The sequence below is a fragment of the Saimiri boliviensis genome, chromosome 3, assembly GCF_048565385.1.
Source record: "Saimiri boliviensis isolate mSaiBol1 chromosome 3, mSaiBol1.pri, whole genome shotgun sequence".
In the NCBI taxonomy this organism is placed as follows: Eukaryota; Metazoa; Chordata; class Mammalia; order Primates; family Cebidae; genus Saimiri; species Saimiri boliviensis.
The window spans coordinates 133989403-134013448 of NC_133451.1; the positions used below are offsets into that span (position 1 = coordinate 133989403).

The following is a 24046-nucleotide window of genomic DNA, read 5'->3' on the forward strand; positions in this document are numbered from 1 at the left end:
ACAGGGAATGCAAAATAAATTTCTTGTAGCCTTGAACAATATATAATTAGAAAGAAAAATCTGCTGCCAGAAGGAAAAACATATTCTGTATAATGCACTCCAAGGCCAAATATAGAAGACTGCTGGCCTGTCCACCATTTTGGCTTACATATACTTCCAGGGAGCACTAACAGTGATAACTGTAGGTAAATTTAAAGAGTGTCATTTAAAACATTTTTAGATATCATCTGTGTTCAGAAGTCTCCATTGCTATTTGTTACCTTCATGTCTATTTCAGTGCCATGTATTTGTTGAGCCACTGTTTTGGTGATTCCAATGACAATATCCTGAAGTCCTTCTCTCTCTGAGTAGTAGTGCAGAATGAGTCCTTTGCCTTTTTCTGCATCAGTGCACCTAAAGGAAGGTGCACGCATTCCTGGGTAGATAGTAGCAAGGTGGTCGTGCAGAGCATCAAGGTTCTGCAGCAAAGAGGAAAGAGAGACCAATAAACAAGGCTTCCGCAATGACAGCTGAGAAAGCCAGACATGAAAACAAGGGTCAAATCAGAGTCTAATTGGCAGATCAGCAACGCAGCACATGGAGCATACCCTTCACTCACCTCACTGAGGTATACGTAAGGCAAACACCACACATAAAACACAACTAAGGTAGTAGAACTAAGAAAACTGTCTCTTGCTATGAAATAGTACATTTTAAGAAAAGATAAATAAGTGGGATTAAAAAGAATGCCTGCAGCAGGAAACACACAGTTAAGGGCTAAGGAAATGATACTGATATCTACAAGAGCTTGGGGCAGTTGTTTATGTGTGTTGTGATCAACAACAGGAAATGCCCAAAGGGTTCCCGTGTTCCCCTTCTGTGTGTACTGTAATTCTAAAACTTAATTTTCAACTGAAAAAAATATGCCCAAATTATAAGCATATAAAATATAAACATATTATTTTGTGATTTCTATTTAACTATTCTAATGTGTTAGAAATTAAACATCTACTTTAGAAACTAAAGAATGCAATTTCTTCATGTTTTTTAGTAGGCTATCATAATGTGGAGTTTCATAGCTAATCTGTGAAATAAATACTTTTTGAAATGTAAGTCTTGGAAACTGGCCAATAAATATTTTCTGTTCTTGTAGCCTTGCCATTAATTTGGAAGATGCCACATTCCGCTGAGTCCCATATTACTAATATGCAAAACTAATTGGTATAAAGATGACTAGAAGAAATGGTGCAAACCATGTATTTTATTTGACCCAAGATGATGTTTCAAATAACACTTAGTTCATAACCTGTTGGTGTGTGTGTGTATGTGTGTGTGTGTGTGTGTGTGTGTGTGTGTGCTGCATACATATAGTAGGGTACACACACAGCACAGCATGGTATAGGAATTAAGAGCAATATGATTTAGGATCAAGTAGACATGGCTTTAAGTCATGACTGTCATTTCGTAGGATGGTAGCTAATTTGCCCAATATTTCTAAGACTTTATTTCTTCTGGCAAAATGGCGGTAACTTTAAAAATGTATATAAAGCACTTAGCATATTTCAGATGTGGTTGACAAATAATTGTCTCTGAAAGATTCCCTTGCCTTAATCCCTGTAAACATGTTATATCACATGATGAAAGGGATTTTGCAGATGTTATTAGGGTTATGGACCTTGAGCTGGGAAGATTATCCTGGATTATCCAGGTGAGCCCAACTTAGTCACATGAGTAACTGTGCACTTAAAAGTCAAGAAGCTTTTCCTGCTATGTGGTGAGAGACAGAGGTGCAATGACAGAAGGTCAAAGAGATGGGAGCATGAGAAAGATTCAACAGCATCTGCTGGTTTTGAGATGCAGGAGACTGTTCAAGGACTGGAAAGAGGTCTCCAGGACTCTAGGGCAGCTGCCTGCTGACAGTCAAGGAACCTGGGTCCTCAGCCCCATAACTGTGTGGAACTGAATTCTGTCAATACCTGAATGAGAAAGAAAACGATTATTTCCAAAGGCCGACAAGAAGATACACAGTTCTGCCAATACAGCACTCTGAGTAGAGTCCACTGAAGGCCTTCGACGGACTTCCAACTTAGGAAACCGTAGGGTCATAAATTTGTGTTGTGTTAAGCACTTTAGTTTGTGGCCATTTGTTATGGCAGCAATAAAAATGAATACACCAAGCAAGTAGTACCAATCTAGTCACAATTGATGATTATTTTTAAAGAGAAAAAGAAAAAAAAAACAGTTTCAAAATGTCACAGGCATAAAAGAATGTATCTAAAATGAAAGTACTGGAGATATGCCAAAATTAAACTATGGTTCTCATTCCAAATGTCTCAGAGAGGTCAATTTAGAAAAACAGAAAAATCCAGTGAGATTACTGGGAAGAAAGTGGAGTGAGTATGAGATGATTCCGCGGGTGTCCACATTTGAGCAATACTCTGCCAGGGCACCTACGGTATTGTCCAATTTTCTGTCCCTTCTGTGCAGCCAATCACACATTCACTCTTTCAAGTTCCTGTATGTGCATTACGTATCATGCACTGTGTCACAGGGGCTGGGGGGCAGGGTAGATGTTTGTATGCAGATCTCCATGATGAGGTTTAAGCAGCTCATGGTTTATATCACAAATGGATAGGCAGAGTGGCTTTTGATGAGCAAATGAGGAAGCCAACAACTCAGGCAGAGATAATGGAGTTAAAATACTTCAAAATGAAGATGAGCTCTGAGCTGAGTTATGAAGTTTGACATTCTAATCCAGATAAGTGATTCAATGGTCTCCTCAACTGGATAAATCTGGTGACTTTTTGAACTGTTTGCATCTATGGCGCTTTCTGTTCCCTTCCCCACATTTAACACCTGTTCAGGACAAGCTAATTCTGACCCAAAACATCAATTCATCCTGATTGCCTCTAGAGGCTGCTAGTGCCATGTAAAATTAATCCAATATGGTAGACACTAAACATATATAACCTACAAACCTGAGTCCTAAAACTGTTTTACTTGGTTGAATAGTATGAGGTGTTCCTCCAGTGACAAATCATTCTCATTAGAACTCTTCCCATAGAATGGAAGACCTGGGGACTCTTCTTTATAACCCTCCCAGACCCCTTATACTTCTACTTATGTTGCGAAACATGTTATGAAAGGAATCTAGCGAGGAAAAAAAAACCTCCCAAGAGAGTTTTATTTTTATCTGCATTCCTCACAAAGTCAAAATTGAGCTTTTGGCTGCATTTAGAATATATTTCTAATATATTCTGGCCCAGGTACTATGTTGTAGCTCACTTAAAAAAGAAACTGAGGCTGGGCATGCTGTCTCACACCTGTAATCCCAGCACTTTGAGAGGCCCAGGCAGGCAAATCACTTGCAGTCAGGAGTTCAAGACCAGCCTAGCCAATATGGTAAAACCCCATCCCTACTGAAAATACAAAAATTAGCCAGGCATGGTGGGATACGCCTGTAGTACCAACTACCTGGGAGGCTGAGGCATGAGAATTACTTGAACCCAGGAGGCGGAGGTTACAGTGAGCTGAGATCTTGCCACTGCACTCCAGCCTGGGTGACACAGTGAGACTCTGTCTTGAAAGAAAGAAAAGAAAGAAAGGAGGCCGGGCACGGTGGCTCAAGCCTGTAATCCCAGCACTTTGGGAGGCCGAGGCGGGTGGATCACGAGGTCAAGAGATCGAGACCATCCTGGTCAACATGATGAAACCCCATCTCTAATAAAAATACAAAGAATTAGCTGGGCATGGTGGCACGTGCCTGTAATCCCAGCTACTCAGGAGGCTGAGGCAGGAGAATTGCCTGAACCCAGGAGGCGGAGGTTGCGGTGAGCCGAGATCACGCCATTGCACTCCAGCCTGGGTAACAAGTGAAACTGTCTCAAAAAAAAAAAAAAAAAAAAAAAAAAAAGAAAGGGAGAGGAAGGAAGGAGGAAGGAAGGCGGGAAGGAAGGAAGGGAGGGAGGGAGGGAAAGAAAGAAAGAAATTGAACCAAACAGTACAGTAACTTGAAATAGGCATTTTAATATTTTTTCAATTTTTTCTAAGTAGAATGCTTACATATTTCATAAATCAATGTGCTCATATTATTTTCATACTCATCTATTTTTACTGGATTTCTAAAACATTTCTACATTCAGTCAAGCAGATGGCATAGGGCAATAACGGTTTGCACTACTTATGTTCCTGGCACCACTGAAGCTGAGGTGAGTCCGAGTGGACAGAACGGCCCAAGTCAGTCCTTCCTGAGTCACCAAAGACAGGCAGTGCCCCCTCACCAGATACCAAAAACACCAATGGGAATGTTAATCTTTCCCGTCGTTGTGGTAACCAACTCTCCAGAGATGTACTATTCTATTGAATTTACTATTAATTAATTGAACAAGTAAAGTGCTTTCCTGAATCATGAAAGATGGAACACCACTTAATGTCATATTGATTTTCTTTAGATCGTATCTAATATAAAAAACACTCCTGGGATTTCTTGAGTTACAACCTTCCTTACTTGGCTTTACTCTTTCAAAATTTAAAGTAATTACCACAGCCAGACTATTACAAGAATTGGGATTAATGATTAAAAGTTAAGTTGTTTTCATTGAAGTACACTTTTATTGCTAATAAATGTGTCATCCTCACATACAGGGTTCAATTTTTTTGCAGCAATGTCAAAAAGTTACAAAAAGATTCTTACAATAGTCAAGAAAAAACTCTTTCTACATTTGATAATGGTATTTAAACAAAGATGATGGTTCATCAACATTGCTCTAACAATGCATTCTGGAGAATAACAGTTTCATATCAAAAGTAATATTCCATGTTATTTCTAAATATACCCATGGAAGCACTTACAGAAAGTAAAGATCTGCGTGGCCGATGGCAAAGAAGTATGTCCATATGTATGAAAGTAAAAAAGACAACGAAAAAATGTAAACTCTTATATTGCAGCACAAGTAGATTCCTAGGAAATAACGACGTAAACCTCAAATATGCTTTGATTCATTCTTCTAGTCTTTATAAAATTAAAAAACCTAGAGAGTAGGTCCATTCATCTATTTTGATATCTTGAGATACCAAAAGGTTTTAATTTCATAATTTCATTTCTTAATGTTCTAATATCATTTTACTGTTTTTCTACAAGCAAACAAATGTGGTTTTTCTACTCAGGAATTTTGATCCCTGTAAGTTGGTTTATTTTATCACTTGCATTTATCATTTATAGAAGAAAAATTAATTCTGATATTCTGGGATACTGTACTGGAGTTTCAGATACAGTACACTTCACAGATTTAGAAAACAAAAGACAATTTATCATTTGTTTGAGAAATACTTTAACATGTCACATTTTTAAAGATCTTGGAATGTTTCAAAATAAATGTACATTTTCGTTTTCTAACATGAATGCCAAAACCAAGTTCACACATAATTACCATGGCAAAGTCCTCAGAAGTCAACTCCCCGATTCTCCTGTTTCAAGGACATCTAATTACAATTTTTAAAGGATCCACAGAAATGGGTAAGACCTTGCCTTGAAAGTTTTGAAAGAAAGACATTTTCAGTCTCTAAGAATCCTTGTTTTAGTGGATGGGGAGAAGGGAGTTGTCTATGTTGAGAATACTACTGCAGTTTAGATCTGCAAGAAATCTTTAAAATTAGTCATGGCAAACTTCTTTTTGTTTTTCAATGAAGGAGGATGAGGCACAGGATTTCCTATCTTTATATCCCTCATACCTCTGAAAAATAGGACCAACACCAACATTCTTTAATGAGAACCATGTAATTTAAAAAAATTGTAAAGTTTTATAAGAAAAAAGTCATTTTGGCATTTGAAGATAAAACATTTAAACAAAATAGACCCAAGAAAATGAAAACCAAACCCTAATGAGAAGCAACAAAGTAAACAGCATGAGATCAGAGTGAGTAAGAAGCGAATGCTTTCATGATACTTTTCCTGCCTTTTATTCTTGGAGCTGCTCCTTGAAAATTAAGTAGCTTTTCAACTGAAAAGATATAGATATTCTTTTCTAAAAGAAATATTGAAAATCTCTATTTAAAAAGAAACTGTACCAGAGTCACTATAATTATTTAAATGGAAATAACTTTAAAGCTCTATCAATTTATCACTACCATCTTCTCCAGGGAAATATTTAAAGAAAGACGTTTAAAACATTTCACTTATTCTACTGCTTTTAAACTCATGTTAAAAATGATCCAGCTTATATAATACTACGTGTAACAATTAACCAATATTTTGAAAAATTATGAAAATATATACCAGTTATTCAAACTGCAAAGCCTTACAATTCTTGAATATTTCTTATCTTCCTTCACAAGATTTTTAAAAATAAAGCTAAATCCCTACTTGTCAAATTTTAAATCGTGGATTATAGAAATTGGCATTGTAGATGCTGAAAAAAACAGTTCCTTTTGAAATTCCAAAGTTAAAAATAAAGTGAATGGTGCACTTTTTTCTTAAGAAATATAAATAATTTAGGGAAGTATTAGAATTTTACAGCTGTTCAGGAAAATCCTCATATTTCCCAAAATAACCCTTTGCACAAACATTAAGAATTAGATCAGTCATCAATCCCAGATTGTTCCTGGTGGCCAAATCCCAATGTTGTATTTAATAAGCCAAAACCTGGAGCCAACAGGAATTGAAAAAAGTCCTATTGCAGGCTGAACAGACGCACTGGTTGATAAACTCAGATATGTCTGAATTTAGTGAACGACTGAAACTGTCACCATATCAAGAGTAGTTGAAGAACCCAGTGTCTCCAGTAAATACTGAAAGAATGTTTATTTAACTATTCATCTGAATTCTATATGCATACTTAGGTCATAATTTAAATCCTAACTGGTCTCTACAATTGCATTTCCCCATATATATTTTAATAGTCAACTAGCAACCTTCACTGCTCATTTTAATTTCATTTTAACTCTGCAAATTTGTTGGGGAGGTAAAGACAATATGATGTAGTAATAATGTAATACCATTGAAATGGAATTAGCAGCCCTGTTTGGAACTGATGTGGCTCCCATTCCCACAGGTAATAGATTTTCTCAAACACAGCGTTCTCACAGCTCTTGCCTCATTGGACAAGCATACACACATATACTAACACAGACGTAAAATATAAAGTGAAAAATAATGCACAGAGTACTGCTCTAGTTATCCACAGCTATATGTAAAACAACTCTAATAATTTATTTGTTATCATTCATGGTTCTGTGGGCTGTCTGGATAAATTAGAAAGTTCTTCCCTTGAGATGGAATCAGATGGAAACTGGGTTGAAATTATCAGAATAGGGTAGCTGGCTTGTTGACTGATCCATCTTGTTTCCAAGGTGGATCAGTCAAACAGCTGGTAGTTGTTTCTAGCTCTTTGCTGGGAGCCCAGCTAGAACTGCTATCTATCTTCCAGTCTACATGTGGCCTCTCCGTGTGGCTTGTGCTTTTCATTTCATGTGTCTGGGTTTCTAGAGATACCATCCCAATAGCAAATGTCCCAAGATACCCTAAAGGAAACCAAGACTTCTTCTGTTCTAGTCTAGGAAGTTTGAATATGTCACTTTCGCCACATTCTCTTGGTTCATAATCACTAAAGCCAACCCAGATTCAAGGAAAAGAGAATTTCACTTCCTGTGAGGGAGAGGCAAAATCACACTGCAGAAATGCATGTAAGATAGGAGACATTGTTGCAGTTATTCAGGGAAAATATAATCTGCTATAAAGCAATAGGACATTAGAGAGTAATGGTGAATGTGGATTGAGATGAAAATAGCATTAAATTGGCCATTTCGTATCAGCTATTTTCTTACGAAGCTTTCAAATCCCATGCATTCTTTGCAGCGTTTTCATCAGTACACTAGAAGCTTCTGATAGAAATTGACTGTAACAGTAACACGAAACCACACATTTTATTTTGAATTTATGAATAAAAAAGTGGAAAAATTAGATAAAATTCTTACTGAAATATGGTCTTCTGTTTAAGTTATCTAGGTAAAATATATAAGATCCAAAAATCAAATTAAAAAATACCTTACTTCTTTTTCTCTTTTTGATAAATTATATTTTCATTTATTAAATTGACCAAAGAATAAATGCCAAAGATTATTACTTTTTTCATCAGCCCACAAATTGATTGTTTCACTGGAGATTTAAGAAAAATACATCCTAAACTGTGAACTACCTACAGGAGTATTTCTACAATGTTTCTCTAAAACTATTTCTTATATTTTATTACTTTATCCATTTAGGACTTTTAGCTATTTTTTTTTGTTAAAGTCTAAGGGTGGTTTAAAACAAGCATAATGCAAAATTTTTAAAATTGAATTTAGAAGCACAGGAGAGACTGCATGAGCAGGGTCATGAATTAGATATTGATACCAAAGCCTTTCAAGGGGGAAGGTATGTTAGTATTCGTTGTCTAAATCGACTATCAATGGAAATGGTAAAGTCCATGTGAGAAAACAAGTTATGTTTCTGGAGCTAAGCTACTGAAGTTATCTATATAGCATGTCCTTGAATATAAAATTTAAGCAAAAGAGGTATTATCCTGATAAAACAGGCTGGACCAAATAATTTTTAAAAACACATACACTTCAGAATTAATTAATTCTATTATTCAAAGACTGTTTCATTAATTTCCTATTATATGCTGTGTCTAGTACTTAGAAAAAATGTTTAAAGTATTTCAAGAAACGTGAAAACAATAGTATGGTATGTATAGTGTGTATGTGTGTGTGTGTGTGCATATGTGTGTGTGTGTGTGTGTGTGTGTGTGTGTGTGTGTGTGTATGGCAGACCTATTCTTAATAATGTATCCAACTGAAAGGCTGTGGGCAGACAACTTCCAAGGAAATTCTGCTTGCTGTGATGAGTGAGTCAGAGTTGCTCAGCTAATGCATAATCAAATAGTCTCCGTGTTATGATTTCAGTAGCTATTTTAGTGTTCCCTAAAAGCTTAAAATGGAAATATTAGAATGGCCACTTTAAAAGTGTCAATAGATACAAGCAATGTGTCCTATAATTTAAATAATAAACAGTAATTTACTATGTTCACCTGAAAAGGAAATTGGTCTAGTGTACGTCTCTTCTTTCATATTTAATTCTATGATTCATCTGTAAATATAATTACAGGGTCTCACTCAAAATGGGTTATCCTGAGTAAAATAATTCAGCTTGATCTATTGGTGTGTTTGCTTCCTATTGTGTGTTTTCTACTTTTGCACAAAAGGCAAATATTCATTTTTTTACAAAAGGGGTATTCATTTAATCCCAGATATACAGATTGCATCTGTAGAGGTACAAACATTAAGAGATTATACATCATCTCTGGCTTCCTGAAGTTTACATTCCAGTCCATCAAATGGAATGATAATGCAGTGTGAAAACGACTGTGGCTGAGGAAATAGTGTCTTATGACAATAAGAGAGTGGTTAGTTACCAGGACTAGATAGAGCAGAGCTTGGAGAGAGGAAGGGGCCTTCCTAGAGAAGTAATTTTACCTTCAGGATTAATAGCACTTATTTAGGGGGAAAGCCCTGGAACAATCCACCAGGCAAAGAAAAGAGCCTGTGCAAAAGCTGAGAGGATAGTGGGAACAAGACAAATACAAGGTTCTAAAAGAGGTTAAGTTTGGCTGGACTGGAGGACAGGGGGAGGAAAGATGGAGAGAGGATGAAAGTTTCAATTGTTTTAAATACTTTGACAGTTTCCAGTGAGCAATAAAAAATTACTCCAGAGTTTAAGCAAGAAAATGATATGAGGAGATACATTTGAATTTCAGGAAAAGCACTAGAGTTATAGAATGGAGGAGAGATTGGAGGAGTCAGGAAGAGAAGCAGGGAATCCATCCAATCTCTAGATAATAGTAGATTCTCCCAAAAAGTGTAAGGGAAATAGAGAAAAGTGGCAGAATTCTCAAATCTCAGTATTTGGGAAATAGAATCTAAAGATGAGGTGACTGATTAAAACCAGAGCTGAGACAGAACAAAAAGTCTTTAAATTTTTAGTGAAGAGTTGAAAATACCATAAAGAATATTTTATTAATTTATGTAACAAAAATGTCAGTCTTTATATGTGTGCTGGGATGTGAAAACAATGAATGAAAGTTAATGACTTTGTTTTATAGTCACACCGAAGAAAAGTCCATTTAATTTCTGTGTAATTAACCTAATGATAACATAAATATCTACTTTTTAGAAAAGCAGTATTTAAACATATTCAATTTGCCATTAAGATACAATTTCAAAACCAGGAGAAAAAAAGAACTAAATCATAATGTACAATATTGATGAAAACTTCATGGTATACTAACTTTCTGGTTTCTTCATTGTTTACTCTTACACTGAAAGAAAAATGAACTAAAATAGTGTGTAATTTAAAGCTATGTTAACTAAATTTTATAAAATCAAATATATTCAAAATATCATTTTAACATGAAATCATTATAAAACTATGAATAAGCCATCTTTTATTCTTTTGGTGCTGTCTTTGATATCTGGTGTGTATTTTACACTTACAGCACATCGTGCTTTGTTGTATGTATGCATGTATGTATGTATGTACGTGTGCATGTAGAGACAGGGTCTCACTCTGTCTCCCAGGCTGGAGTGCAGTGGTGTGATCATAGCTCATTGCAGCCTCCATCTCCCAGGCTCAAGTGATCCTCCTGCCTCAGCCTCTGAGTAGCTGGGACTACAGGTGTGAATCACCGCCCAGTTTGCACATCTCATTTTAAATGCTGAGTAGCCTCTTGCAACTCGTGGCTGTCCTGTTGAATAAAGCAGCTTCGGAACACAGAGAAACACACCTAAAAGGCTGCTTGCTCTCTTACTGTGCAGTAACAAGCTTAGCAGATGGTCACAATGAGTAGAGGTAAAAAAATTAAAAAAAAAAAGAATTAATAAAACCATTTGAATCTTTGTTTTGTTATGTAAACATGGCCATTGAGAGAGAGTTAAAAGTCAGACAGATCAAATGAAAGTTGAAACTTTGCTGATAAGTTGATAGTGGTCAACAAAAGTACTAAAAAGTGACATATGTATTCAAAAACCCAAAATCCCCCCAGATTTTTAAGTATCAAACTTCAATCCATTTAAAATAATCCCATTAAATACTGGCTGTTCAATTTTATTTAAATATCTTTTGGCAGCTACTTCATTTGGAAGTGGCAGCTTTTTTTGACACCAGTAGTTTAGTAAACCCATGGCAGGAGATTGCAAACCAGTTTCCAAGTTGATTTAATGCTGTTTTAAGTTTATAAGAAAAATGTCACTATGTAAACAACAGACATTTTGATTAAACACTAAAGTTCTTATTTTGGCTGTTAAATCAATAATGCAGCTGGATTGAAAGTAGTTTACATTCCCTCAAAACTGGGCTTCGGTTCAGCTAGTATTGCACTGACATCATTTTCCAGCAAGATCTGGCTGCTTTCAGCAGCCAGTTTAGAAATATCCTTTGCAAACAACCACATAATTTTCAATGTTAACACATTTCAAGAAGAGGGTCTCACAAATGCCAGTGCTTAAAATAGTATAATCAATCCAGAAATAGTCTCTCATTTAATGTGTAATTTACTAGTAAAATCTTTTAAGGCAATTCTAACAAGAATATCAGGCAAAGGCCTTTGATTGCATTATTTATCTTTTTCACCTGAAACTGACTCTGGACAGTTCCCTATTTTCTTTAGTATAGTTGATTAATTAATATGTAACTCATGCTAATGGATCTTAAATATGTTTTGGTGACAGAATACCTGAAAACCCTGCTACTTTTTCCTTAACAATGAGCTCCAGGTAGAATTTCATAAACACGGATACATTGCTTGATTATATCTACAAACCAGGAATGTTTTGTACATAAAAAATAAGATCATGTAATATGTCTAAAATGTAAAAATTAAACCACAACCGCTAGCATATATAGCCATTACCAAAAAAAAAAAAAAAAAAAAAAGGCAGTTGAACAGATCACAAAAGACCATGTGGAGTTTTTCAGGGAATATTAATTTACAACTTGCATATTCAGCATCAGCAACCAGAAATTAAAGAAAAAAAATATGTAGCAAAAAATGGTACAATATGTTCAAGACCCTCCAATAGCTATGCTTACCTGTAGAAATTCCCTGACATTAGAGCCCAGGACACGCAAGATTGTATCATAACCGGATTCTTGGCAAAAGACGAAAAACATCTTCCCAAACATTTGGAGGATTTCTCCAGCATTAAGATCTATTTTACAGGTTCAAGAAGGGGGGGAAAAACACATAATAGGTAAACTATTGTTCATAGAAAGGTTGAAGACCACTGTTTATTAAAATAATTTTAAATGTCTTCAATTTTTGTGCATGGCCAACATGGATCATATGAAAAAATCTGGCCAGGACAATACAATGAAGTCAGAGAAGGCAATGTATAAACATGTTAATGGTGTACATTTGGATTTATAAGCAAAGCAACCAGTTTCTCAGCTTATATTACAAATTATAAGTGGAGCACACATAATCTGAAAATCTGAAATTCGAAATGCTCAAAAATCTGAAACTTTTTTGTGCACCAACGTGACACCACAAGTGGAAAATTCTACACCTGAACTCGTGATGGATTGCAGTCAAAACACTGTTTCACGTGGAAAATCATTTGAAATATTGTATAAAATTACCCTCAGCCTATGTCTATAAGGTGTACATGAAACATAACTGAATTTTGTGTTTTGACTTGAATCCCATCCCCAAGATATCTTCTTACAAATATGAAAATATTCCAAAATCCAAAAAATTCTGAAAGCCTAAACATTTCTGGTCCCAAGAGTTTTAGACAAGAAATATTCACCCTGTACTTAATTTTGACCTTTTTAAAGCATATATTTGATGTACCATTTATTTTTTCCAGAAAACACAATTTTTTAATCATCAAGAATGCACATGATATCTTGTTATAAGATAGTCTTTCTTAATATAAATATGTATATTTAATAACCTGATTATGTATAGTATGTATCCTGTTGTCCTGCTTTTCTCTTAAAAAAGAATCACTAATAGTGATTCTTGTTTGTGATTTCTCTGCATCAATTTTTGTTTTTTTGAGACAGAGTCTCACTCTGTCACCCAGGCTGTAGTGCGCTGCTGTGATCTCAGCTTACTGCAACCTCTACCTCCCAGGTTCAGGTGATTCTCCTACCTCAGCCTCCTGAATAGCTGGGACTACAGGCATCTGCCACCAAACCTAACTTTTGTATTTTTAATAGAGAAGGGGTTTTACCATGTTGGCCAGGATGGTCTCCAACTCTTGGACTCAAGTGATTTACTCGCTTTGGCCTCCCAAAGTGCTGTGTATCGATTTTAATTGCTATCTTATTCAACATATGGATGCAATAAGTTATTTAACCAATCCCTTCTTATTGAAAATGTAGGCTTTTTCTTTCAGGTTTTGATAATATAAGGAACTGTGACATGAAAACACATATATAAATCTTAATGCAAAGAGGTCTAATAACTTTTTTAGGAAAAATTCCTGAAGGGTTTAGTATGTTTTTAAAAGGCTTTTTTTTTTTTCTCCAAAAAAGTTGTCTTAATTACTATCACATTAAAAATGTGTATGATTTTCCCATTAACTCTACTCTATCATTACACTAGATATTTCATTTTTAAAACTGCCAAATTGATAAGAAAAAAGTTACTTCATATTTGTTTCCATTTTGATTGCTAAAGGGGCTAGATATTTTTTTGTTATTATTAAACATTTACCAATCTTTAAAAAAAATTTTCTATTATAGATAGTACTTGCTTTTCTAGTTATATTTAGCAAAGCTAAAAACTTCATTCGATTGTATCCAAACTCCAGCCCAGTTAAAAATTAGGTGCAGTGACTCACGCCTGTAATCCCAGCACTTTGGGAGGCCAAGTTGGGCGGATCACCTGAGATCAGAAGTTCAAGATCAGCCTGACTAACATGGAGAAATCCCGTCTCTACTAAAAATACAAAATTAGCTGGGTGTGGCAGCGCATGCCTATAATCCCAGCTACTCAGGAAGCTGAGGCAAGAGAATCTCTTGAATTCAGGAGGTGGATGTTGTGGTGAACTTAGATTGCCCAGCCTGGGCAACAAGAACAAAACTCTGTCTAAAAAAATAAATAAATAAGTACTATGGGAATACTAGTAACTATTTAGAGAACAACTTTTTCTCCATGAAGTTTTTAAAACTCTGCCTTCTTAAGAAAGATATTTGTCTGTGGTAGATCTCAGATTCACGTTTCTTTTACCACTAGCTAATGCAACTCCTGACTGCAAAAGAGATTTGCAGAGAACACATATTATACTTGAATAACTACTATATCGTTGACACCACAACTGATGTTGCTACATTAAACCACAACTGACGTTGTTATGTTAAATATCAATAATTTTCTTTCCTTCCTCGATACATGGTTTTCTATTGAGGGAGACAAAGGACTGACTGGGCTTGGCATGGTGGCTCACACCTGCAATCCCAGCACTTTGGGAGGCCAAGGCAGGTAGATCACTTGAGCTCAAGAGTTCGAGATCAGCCTGAGCAACATGACAAAACCTTGTCTCTACCAAAAATACAAAAAGATGAGCCGGGCATGGTGTTTCATGCCTGTAGTCCCAGTTACTTGGGAGGCTGAGATGGGAGGATCACTGAAGCCCGGCAGGCAGAGGATGTGGTGAGCCAGGGTTAGGCCATTACTGCACTCCACTCTGGGTGACAAAGCCATATTGTCTCTCAAACAATAAAAACAACAAGAGCACATTTACTCTTCCATTCTCTAAGGAACCTGTAAAAGAAAAAAATAAGACTCAGCATAGCCTGAGCCTAACATGATATGTGAACGTTGGCCACACAACTATGCAAGTTGCACAAATGCTCTGCACAACTTACATAACCCTACGTTGCGATCTTGAACCATGCATTCTTTGAGCTTCTATGTGTAACTTAGCCAAAGTGGGAAAGTTGCATTCAACTTACTGAGGACTTTGCTTGCAGCAGCAACCAAATCATAAGTTTTGGAGTCATCGTATATTATTCTGACAAGAAACTGTCCTTCTTCATCTAACTGTGCCTCTTTTCTGAAAAACAAGAGCAAGAGAGAGAGAGACGGAAGAAAAAAGCTGAAGTTAAAAAAAATAGCTTCTATAGGTATAATAATAGTATAAACAATGGTTTTATCTCTGAAATAGAATTTGTTTCTTGGCAAACTTGTTCAAATAAGTACTAAAATTCTAGTGAGAAAGCAAAAATGATGTATGTCCCCCTTCCTAAATTAAAATGATATATTTAACTATATTTTAGCAAGACTAACGGGACATAGTACTCTGCTGCTCAATATGATACCTGCCATTAAATATAATCTATTAAATAACTCTTGGGATTAATAAATGTTTAGCATATTTTTATTGAGTCCTTATTATGTCCCAGACATTGTTCTGGGCACTTGGGGTACAATCTTGAGTAAAACAGACAAAAATCCCTGACTTCTTGCAACACTTACATTCTGGGAAGATAGACACAACATAAAACTAATAAATAACATACAATGGTAAGTATTATACATTGGAGAAAAATAAAGCAGAACAGAGCGGTGGCGAGCTCAAGCACAGCAGCCAACTGTAGAAAAAAACTAAGTTCCAGATATCATTGCCAATGTTAACGTCACAAAAATACATGGAGCTTGGACGTCAACTTCTCAACACTCTTAGACTCAATCCAATTCAACTAAATCCCTGTATGTTGCCAGGAGAATACAAAGGAAACCAGCTACTAGAATTAGGTGAACTTGCAACACAGCGGCTCAAACAACTCCCCAAATATTGTCAAGGCAGGCCCCAGTCACTTTTTCTCCTTCAGAAGCTGTGCTATCACAACTGCCACTCATGACAATACCTGTGTATGCTCAAGGGAAAAATTCCAAACGGTGATATGTCTTGTATTCACATCTTAGTATGCAGATAGTCTTAAAAACATTCTTTGTCTCTTCAGAGCATATAATTTATTTTCCTGAATTTATTCATAGCTTTTTTTTTTTTTTTTTTTTTTTTTTTGAGATGAAGTTTCACTCCTGTTGCCCAGACTGGAGTGCAGTGGCGCGATCTCGGCTCACCACAATCTTGGCCTCCTGGGTTCAAGTGATTCTCCTGCCTCAGCTTCCCAAGTAGCTGAGATTATAGGTATGCACCAACATGTCCGGCTAATTTTGTATTTTTAGTAGAGACAGGATTTTACCATGTTGGTCAGGCTACTCTCAAACTCCTGACCTCAAGTGATCTCCCTACCTAGGCTTCCCAAAGTGCTGAGATTACAGGCGTGAGCCACAGCACCCAGCATAACTATTTTTTTAAGCATGTTTTTGGTTAGTACAGAGATGTGCATTTCAGAGAGCAGGATTTACCAGCTAAATGAACCTGTGCAAATCACATAAAGTACATAAGCATTAAAATATATCTTTTCTGACCAGGTGTGATGGCACACGCCTGTTATCCTAGCACTTTGAGAAGCCCAGGTGGGCGGATCCATTGAGCTCAGGAATTTGAGACCAGCCTGGGTGACATACCCAGACCTCTTCTCTATTAGAAATCAAAAAAATTAGGCAGGCATGGTGGCGCACAAGTCTGTAGTCCCAGCTACTCGGGAGACTGAGGTAGGAGAATCCTGCTTAAGCCTTGGGTGGTTGAGGCCTCGGGGAGGCATGATCTTCCCACTGCACTTCAGCCTGGGCAACAGAGCCAGATCCTGTCTCAGGAAACAAACAAACAAACAAACAAAATCTCTCTTTTCTGAAGTGGGAGCAACAGATACTTCACCTTCCACAACAGTAAAAAGATAAAGTGTACAGAAGTACACTCTAAGCAGTTAAAGCATTATACACATTCCCAGTGACTAGAGTGTCCCCCCATATCTACTCAAACAATTACAGCACTGCACATAAAATATGAAATTCTTCCTTTTTCCAAGCATAAATAGCTGTTATACAAAAGCGACACAACTCTTCAAAAATCTCAAGTCTTTTTAATATCTAAAGTCAATGAGATATCTAAAAATTATAAAAATGTAATATACAAACATCATCTTATCCTCTGATAAATGCTGCTATACATTTTCTGCATTCTAACTTCTAATTGTAGAAATATATATAAAGTACAGGAAAGACAAAGCTAAATGAAGAAAATTATCATCCACCATCACTGCTAATATAATTTGCAAGTTGTTCATGCTTGAATATACTTACATATAGAACATACTGCTTTAAAACTTCCTCAATTGAGTGAATATTTGATGGATATCTTTTCATATCAATAATTATACTTCTACACCATGGCTGCATAAAATTGCATTGTAGACATATTGAAGTCTTGGTAGGTAGTTAGATGGCTATTTTTTCCACAAGTCTAAAAAATGTGATGGGTATCTTTGTAGCTTCTTAAACTTCTACGTAAAAATGGTACAAATTCCTAGGAATGGGATTACTGGTTTGAAGGATACAGATACCCTGTGTTTTGTCATTTTGCTGTTAACATTTTATTATGAAACAACACTGATCAATAGATTAAAATTTTGGAGCCTCTGACAGAACATTCTGATTACAGATACAATAAAGTAGAAATTTATTCATGTTTTCACTATTCCGTTTCTTCCAGTTGGAGTAAGTTAATTACATGAATTTCTGTAATAAACTCAGTTTGTCTGAAACACTCACCAATCTCTAATAACCCATAAATAAGTGAGGTACAGGCAGAATCCATGGTCCTTCTGCATAAAATAGCAGAACAGCCATTTCCTCAGAAATCCCCTAATCATGAGTCAATGCATTCCTCCTTTCCTTTCTCTGTCTTTATTAAAATAAGCCTCCTTTATCTTCAAAGCTTTACTTCCTGAAATGACCAGTGTCAATGCTCCCTGGTGGGGACTGAAATAGAAATTAAACAGTAATACATAGAAGGAAATAATAATTTTCTCTTAAAAATTTCACTCTGAATTATTCAAAGTACTTAGGACTCTTAATTTATATCTTTGGGGAAATGTGTGGCTACACTTTCTCTTTTTCTTTTTTCTGGTGGAAGAGCTTTACCACAAATATTTGGATACCTATTATGTCCCAGTACTTTTCTATACACTTTTAATATATTAATAAAGATCCCTGCCCTCATAAAGCTTATATTTTAGCTGTCAGAAACAAGTAATAAGTAATAAACATGATATATAACAAATGATATAATACATTATGAAGTGATAGATGCAACAGGAAGAGGCAGCTCAGGATGAAGACATGAGAGTGGAAATGCAAGAGGAAGGAGCTGGATGCCATATACATATGAGGATAACGTACATATGTGCTCATGGTAGGCTTCATGGGGACAGTGACATCTGAGCAAGGACTTGAGCAGGAAACATCCATTCTTACCACCTTACACCTAACCTTTCTGGGACCACTTCTTTTCCTTCTCTAGCTTATTTTTCATCTTCTTTCCTTTCAGGGGAAATGCTAATTGGAAATATTGCAAAAGCTGATTGGAGATATCACAAACTCTTTAGTGTGAAGTGGTTTAAAACACTAAACCAAGAAGGAAAATTTATAGTGAAAAAGGAGTAGTAAGAGAAATCATTTCAGACAATATGGCCTTTGAAGCTAGTAGAAATTTTGAGTCAACAAAGCCTTCTCTGTTGTCTCTCAGTTCTCAATACAACTTTTCTTCTAACTTTTAGGTACATTTATATGTAATTGGACTTCATGCTGTCAAATGTTTTAGCCTCCAGAAAGCACAGACATGTGATAATAACCATTTCTCAGCACTCTGCAAAATATAGCTGCCACTGTCCTTTGAGGAAAGCTTTAATGCCTTCCCTTCCTACATGGAAACCTTCTTTCTCTTAGTTTTTGAGCTGTTTTTTTATCCACTACCTGAAGTCACAGAGGGCGACCAGTATATGTAAGAAAAGTTAGGAAGTAAGCTAGTATTTCGATTACATAAACAATTTACACAATTCAAGTAATATTACCTCATAATTCTCCATCCCCCAATTTGCTATCCCGTAATTTTTAAGTTCTTTTCTCAAAAGCAAAGATAGGAATAACATTTCTAACCATTTAAAATTTATTTTTGGGAGAGAGACTCAAGATGGCTGATCACTAGCAGCTCGAGATTGTAGCTCCCAGTGAAAGCGCAGAGACCAAGAGGACGCCACACTTTCAGACAAATTTTTGTTGCTCACGCACCAGCAGATTCCCAGCGGAGCCACCCCACGGGTCGCCAGCATGACTCTTGTGGCCGGTGAGGCGGTTTTGCCACCGCCCTGGTGTGGCGGTTCTTGGTACAGAGTCAGAAAATCACCATCAATCTTTTTTTTTTTCTTTTTCTTTTTTTTTTTTTTTTTTTGCATTTTAGGTTTTGGGGTACATGTGAAGAACATGCAAGATTGTTGCATAGGTACACACATGGCAGTGTGGTTTTCTGCCTTCTGTCCCCTCGCCCGTATCTGTCCTTTCTCCCCATGCTATCTCTTCCCACCTCCCCACCCCCCGTCCCTCCCCCAATTCCCCCCAACGGACCCCAGTGTGTGATGCTCCCCTCCCTGTGTCCATGTGTTCTCATTGTTCAACACCCACCTATGAGTGAGAACATTCGGTGTTTGATTTTCTGCTCTTGTGTCAGTTTGCTGAGAATGATGGTTTCCAGGTTCATCCATGTCCCTACAAAGGACGTGAACTCATCGTTTTTGATGGCTGCATAATATTCCATGGTGTATATGTACCACATTTTCCCTATCCAGTCTATCATTGTTGGGCATTTGGGTTGGTTCCAGGTCTTTGCTATCGTGAACAGAAGCACCATCAATCTTAACACCACTGTTTTGGCCAGCGCAGTGGGTTGCTCAAATTTTAGTGCTGGGAATCAGGAAGTTGGACGTCCACTCAGAAACCCAATTATAAAGATGGTAATAATAAAGACCACAGATGGATAAATCTATAACAAAGGGAAGAAACAAGCCTAAAAAGGCTGAGAATACCCAAAATCAGAATGCTTCTCCCTCTACAGGGGATCACAGTTCCTCATCAGCAACAGAACAAGGCCTGATGGAGAATGAGTGTGTTCCATTAACAGAAGCAGGCTTCAAAAGGTGGATTATAAGAAAATTCTGTGAGTTAAAAGAACTTGTTCTAACCCAATGCAAAGAAACTACGAACTTTGAAAAAAGGTTTGACGAAATGTTAACAAGAATACACACTTTAGAGAGAAATATAAGTGAATTAATGGAGCTGAAAAACACAACACAAGAACTTCGTGAAGTATGCACAAGTTTTAACAGCCAAATTGATCAAGCAGAAGAAAAGATATCAGAAGTCGAAGACCAACTTAATGAAATAAAATGAGAAGATAAGATTAGAGAAAAAAGGATAAAAAGGAATGAGCAAAGTCTCCAAGAAATATGGGACTATGTGAAAAGACCTAATCTATATTTGATAGGTGTACCTGAATGTGACGAAGAGAATCAATCAAAGCTGGAAAATATGCTTCAACATATTATTCAGAAAAACTTTCCCAACCTAGCAAATCAGGACAATATTCAACTCCAGGTAATACAGAGAACACCACAAAGATATTCCTCAAGAAGACTAACCTCAAGGCATATAATCGCCAGATTCACCAGAGTTGAAATGAAGGAGAAAATATTGAGGGCAGCCAGAGAGAAAGATCAGGTTACCCATAAAGGGAAGCCTATCAGACTCATAGCAGATCTCTCAGCAGAAACCCTACAAGCCAGAAGAGAGTGGGGGCCAATATTCAACATCTTTAAAGAAAAGAACTTTCAACCCAGAATTTTACATCCAGCCAAACTAAGCTTCATAAGCAAAGGAAAAATAAACTCTTTTGCGAACAAGCAAGCACTCAGAGATTTCATCACCACCAGGCCTGCTTTACAAGAGCTTCTTAAAGAACCACTACACATAGAAAGGAACAACCAGTATCAGCCTTCCTAAAAAATACCAAAAAGTAAAAAGCATCTACATAATCAAGAATTTACATCAACTAATGGGCAAAACAGCCAGCTAACATTAAATGGCAGTATTAAATTCACATATATTATTATTAATTCTAAATTTAAATCGACTAAATCCCCTAATCCAAAGACACAGACAGGCAAATTGGATAAAAAGCCAAAACTCATCGGTATGCTGCATCCAGACCCATGTCACATTCAAGGATACACAAAGACTCAAAACAAAGGGATGGAGAAAGATTTACCAACCAAATGGAGAGCAAAAATAAATAAATAAATAAAAAGCAGGAGTTGCAATTTTTGCCTCTGGTAAAATAGTCTTTAAAGCAACAAAGATCAAAAGAAGCAAAGAAGGATATTACATAATGATAAAAGGATCAATGCAACAAGAAGAGCTAAAGATCCTAAATATATAAGCACCCAATACAGGAATACCCAGATACACGAGACTTATAAAGAAACTTAGACTCCCACACAATAACAGTGGGAGACTTCAACATCAATATTAGACAGATCAATGAGACAGAAAATTAACAACGATATCCAGGATTTGAACTCAGATCTGGAACAAGTAAACTCAATTAACATTTATAGAACTTTCCACTTTAAATACACAAAACATACACTCTTATCATTACCACATCATACCTACTTACAGGTTTAAATGAAATATTGGTTGGCTGCTTGTTTGTTTTTTTCTTCCTTTATTTTTTTTTATGTCTCTATTATTAAGCACAATTATAGACATACCCATTTTTAGACTGCATTCTAGCCTGGGCAATAAAGCAACACCCCCATTCTCTCTCCCTCTTCCTCTTCCTTCCTCTCCTTCATTGTTTTTTTTTTAATTTGTTGTATTTTATTATTCTTTTTCTTTCTTTCTTTCTCTCTTTCTTCCTTTAAAAAAATTTATTTTTGTGATACATAGAATTTATTTGGGCTTAAATTATCCAAATTCAGCCAAGTACATTAGTAAAATTTTCTAGGCTCATTCATTCTTTCAGAATTAGTTTTTGAGTTCCAATTTTGTTTAAATTGTTGTATTACATATACATTATTACATTATGATTACATAATTATATGATCACATAATATGGAAATTATGCAATTTCCTTATTATTTAAATTATACTTATTTTACATGTGAGAAAAACCACAGGTTTCTCTGGGAACCACATTTTAAAAATCTTCCTGAAAATTCTGGGCATACTGTCATTTTTTCAATGCTTCTTAGATGACAAAAAGTACCATATGAAGCTATAAGTAAATTAGATTAAACTGTGTGCAAGAGCTCATCTATCAAATAATAACCAACAGCACTGCAATTCTCATGTATCCTAGTTTGTGTTACATTCTGTTGCTGCTTACTATTATTATTTTTAATTGTAAAAGCCCTACCTAATCCCAAGTAAACAGAGCCTTTTACTATTTCCAAATACTATGACTTGCCATATTTATATACCCAATGACTCTGCTTGGGTTAGGCATTAACTTTTTCTACTCGGTGAATTACTCAATGAAAGAGGTCAGCAGACAATAATAAATATTTAGAGAGGCCGGATAAAATTTAAAAAGCACTTTCTTCAGCCAGCAGGTAAACCCAGATAAAGAGAAATTCCCTTGATTTCATCTCTGTCATAAGTCAAAGTCTCTCCGCACACAGTATGCAAAATAAACAACTAAGGGAATCCCCTGTGCAGTTTGGGCAGATTCACCTCTTGGTGTTTCATTTCCTCATCTGTAAAACAGAAACAGCAGCAGTGACCTCTGGTCACTGTGCTGGTTAGTAGGATTACTCTATGCAAAAACCTTAGAATAGTACTTCTCACACCCTTAATGCCTGATACTTCCTCTAACTGGTAGGTTCTAGTAGTTGGAGATGAAGAAAGAAGGGAAAAGGGGAAAGAGGAAATTGTAAGTGGAAGAAGAGAAAGGAGGAATGACAACAAAATCTTAGTAATTTTTATTCAGAAGCAAATAATTAAGCTAAATGTGCATGCAGTATGCAGATTCGCTCATAGAACTTACAAACTAAAATATCCAAGAAACAAACAAGCTCTGACTCCCTAAGAGCTTTAAAAATAAAATCAAATTCTCACCTGGGAGCAAAATGAGAAATAATCACATTGTTTGTATTTGTAGCCACAATAACTTTTTAGAAGTTGAATATGTATAAGTGAAATAGTTTCCCAATAGCAATCAAATTCCTACTTACTCTTATTTGTTGGAATTTAAACAGATTCTGTATTAATACTGATTACTTTTCCACAAGGAGGTAGTTGGTATTTTTATAGTGGTGGTGTTTGGTAAGTTAGGATTTTTTTTTTTTTTAATGTAATCACTTGTGCCTACCCAGGTGCCTGGAATTGAGCATGTGCTTAATAAAGGTATACATATTTTAAAATGAGTGAATTAATTAATTAAATTCATTTCCCCACGTTTCCAAGCTCGCTACAAAAACAAAACTAACTAAAACAAACAAACAAAGCAATCAAACATTACTAACAAAAGTCCATCATGTGCTTTCAAAATTAAGAATGTTTTTTGTTATTTATTTTTTAAAACTAGATACACAATTTGTCCAAAATGTCCAGGCAACATTTCTAACTTCACATATAAGGAGATATTGCTTAACTGCAATACGTGAACTGAATTCATATTCTGACCTTGAGCTCTTGCTTCTGTATCTTAAGCAAGTTAGGGATATGACAAGACTGCTATATTTCAGTTAAAGAAGTTTCCCATGGAGTATTTTCAAATGGGAGAGCCTGAATACAGGCATCTTGAAAACATAATCTCAACATAAGGTCTGCTCTTGGTCCGAAAAGGTCAGTTAGGATCAAACAATCAACCTGACCAATGACAGCTCCAAGAGCTGTCATTTTTGTTTATCAGTCCCATAAACAACATTATCAGAGCACATGCTGTATTAAAAAACAGTATGTAGATGTCGTCTTGATAATAAATCCTAGAATGGTCCATTGTAGTGAGCTGAAATGGTACCATAATGTTACATTGTGCCCAACCATTATTAAAACTAAAATCT

At 36.0% G+C, this 24046-nt stretch overlaps 1 protein-coding gene across 1 annotated transcript in view; it reads right to left on the bottom strand.

Moving 5' to 3' along the window:
- GUCY1B1 (guanylate cyclase 1 soluble subunit beta 1) overlaps positions 1 to 24046 on the bottom strand; it is a 48973-nt gene that overhangs the window by 16169 nt on the left and 8758 nt on the right. Inside the window, exons 3-5 of the mRNA XM_003927949.3 lie at positions 14975 to 15075; positions 12101 to 12219; positions 261 to 458 (exon numbers count right to left, since the gene is read on the bottom strand). Coding sequence (XP_003927998.1) covers positions 261 to 458; positions 12101 to 12219; positions 14975 to 15075 — 418 coding nt within the window. The remainder of the gene's footprint in view (positions 1 to 260; positions 459 to 12100; positions 12220 to 14974; positions 15076 to 24046) is intronic.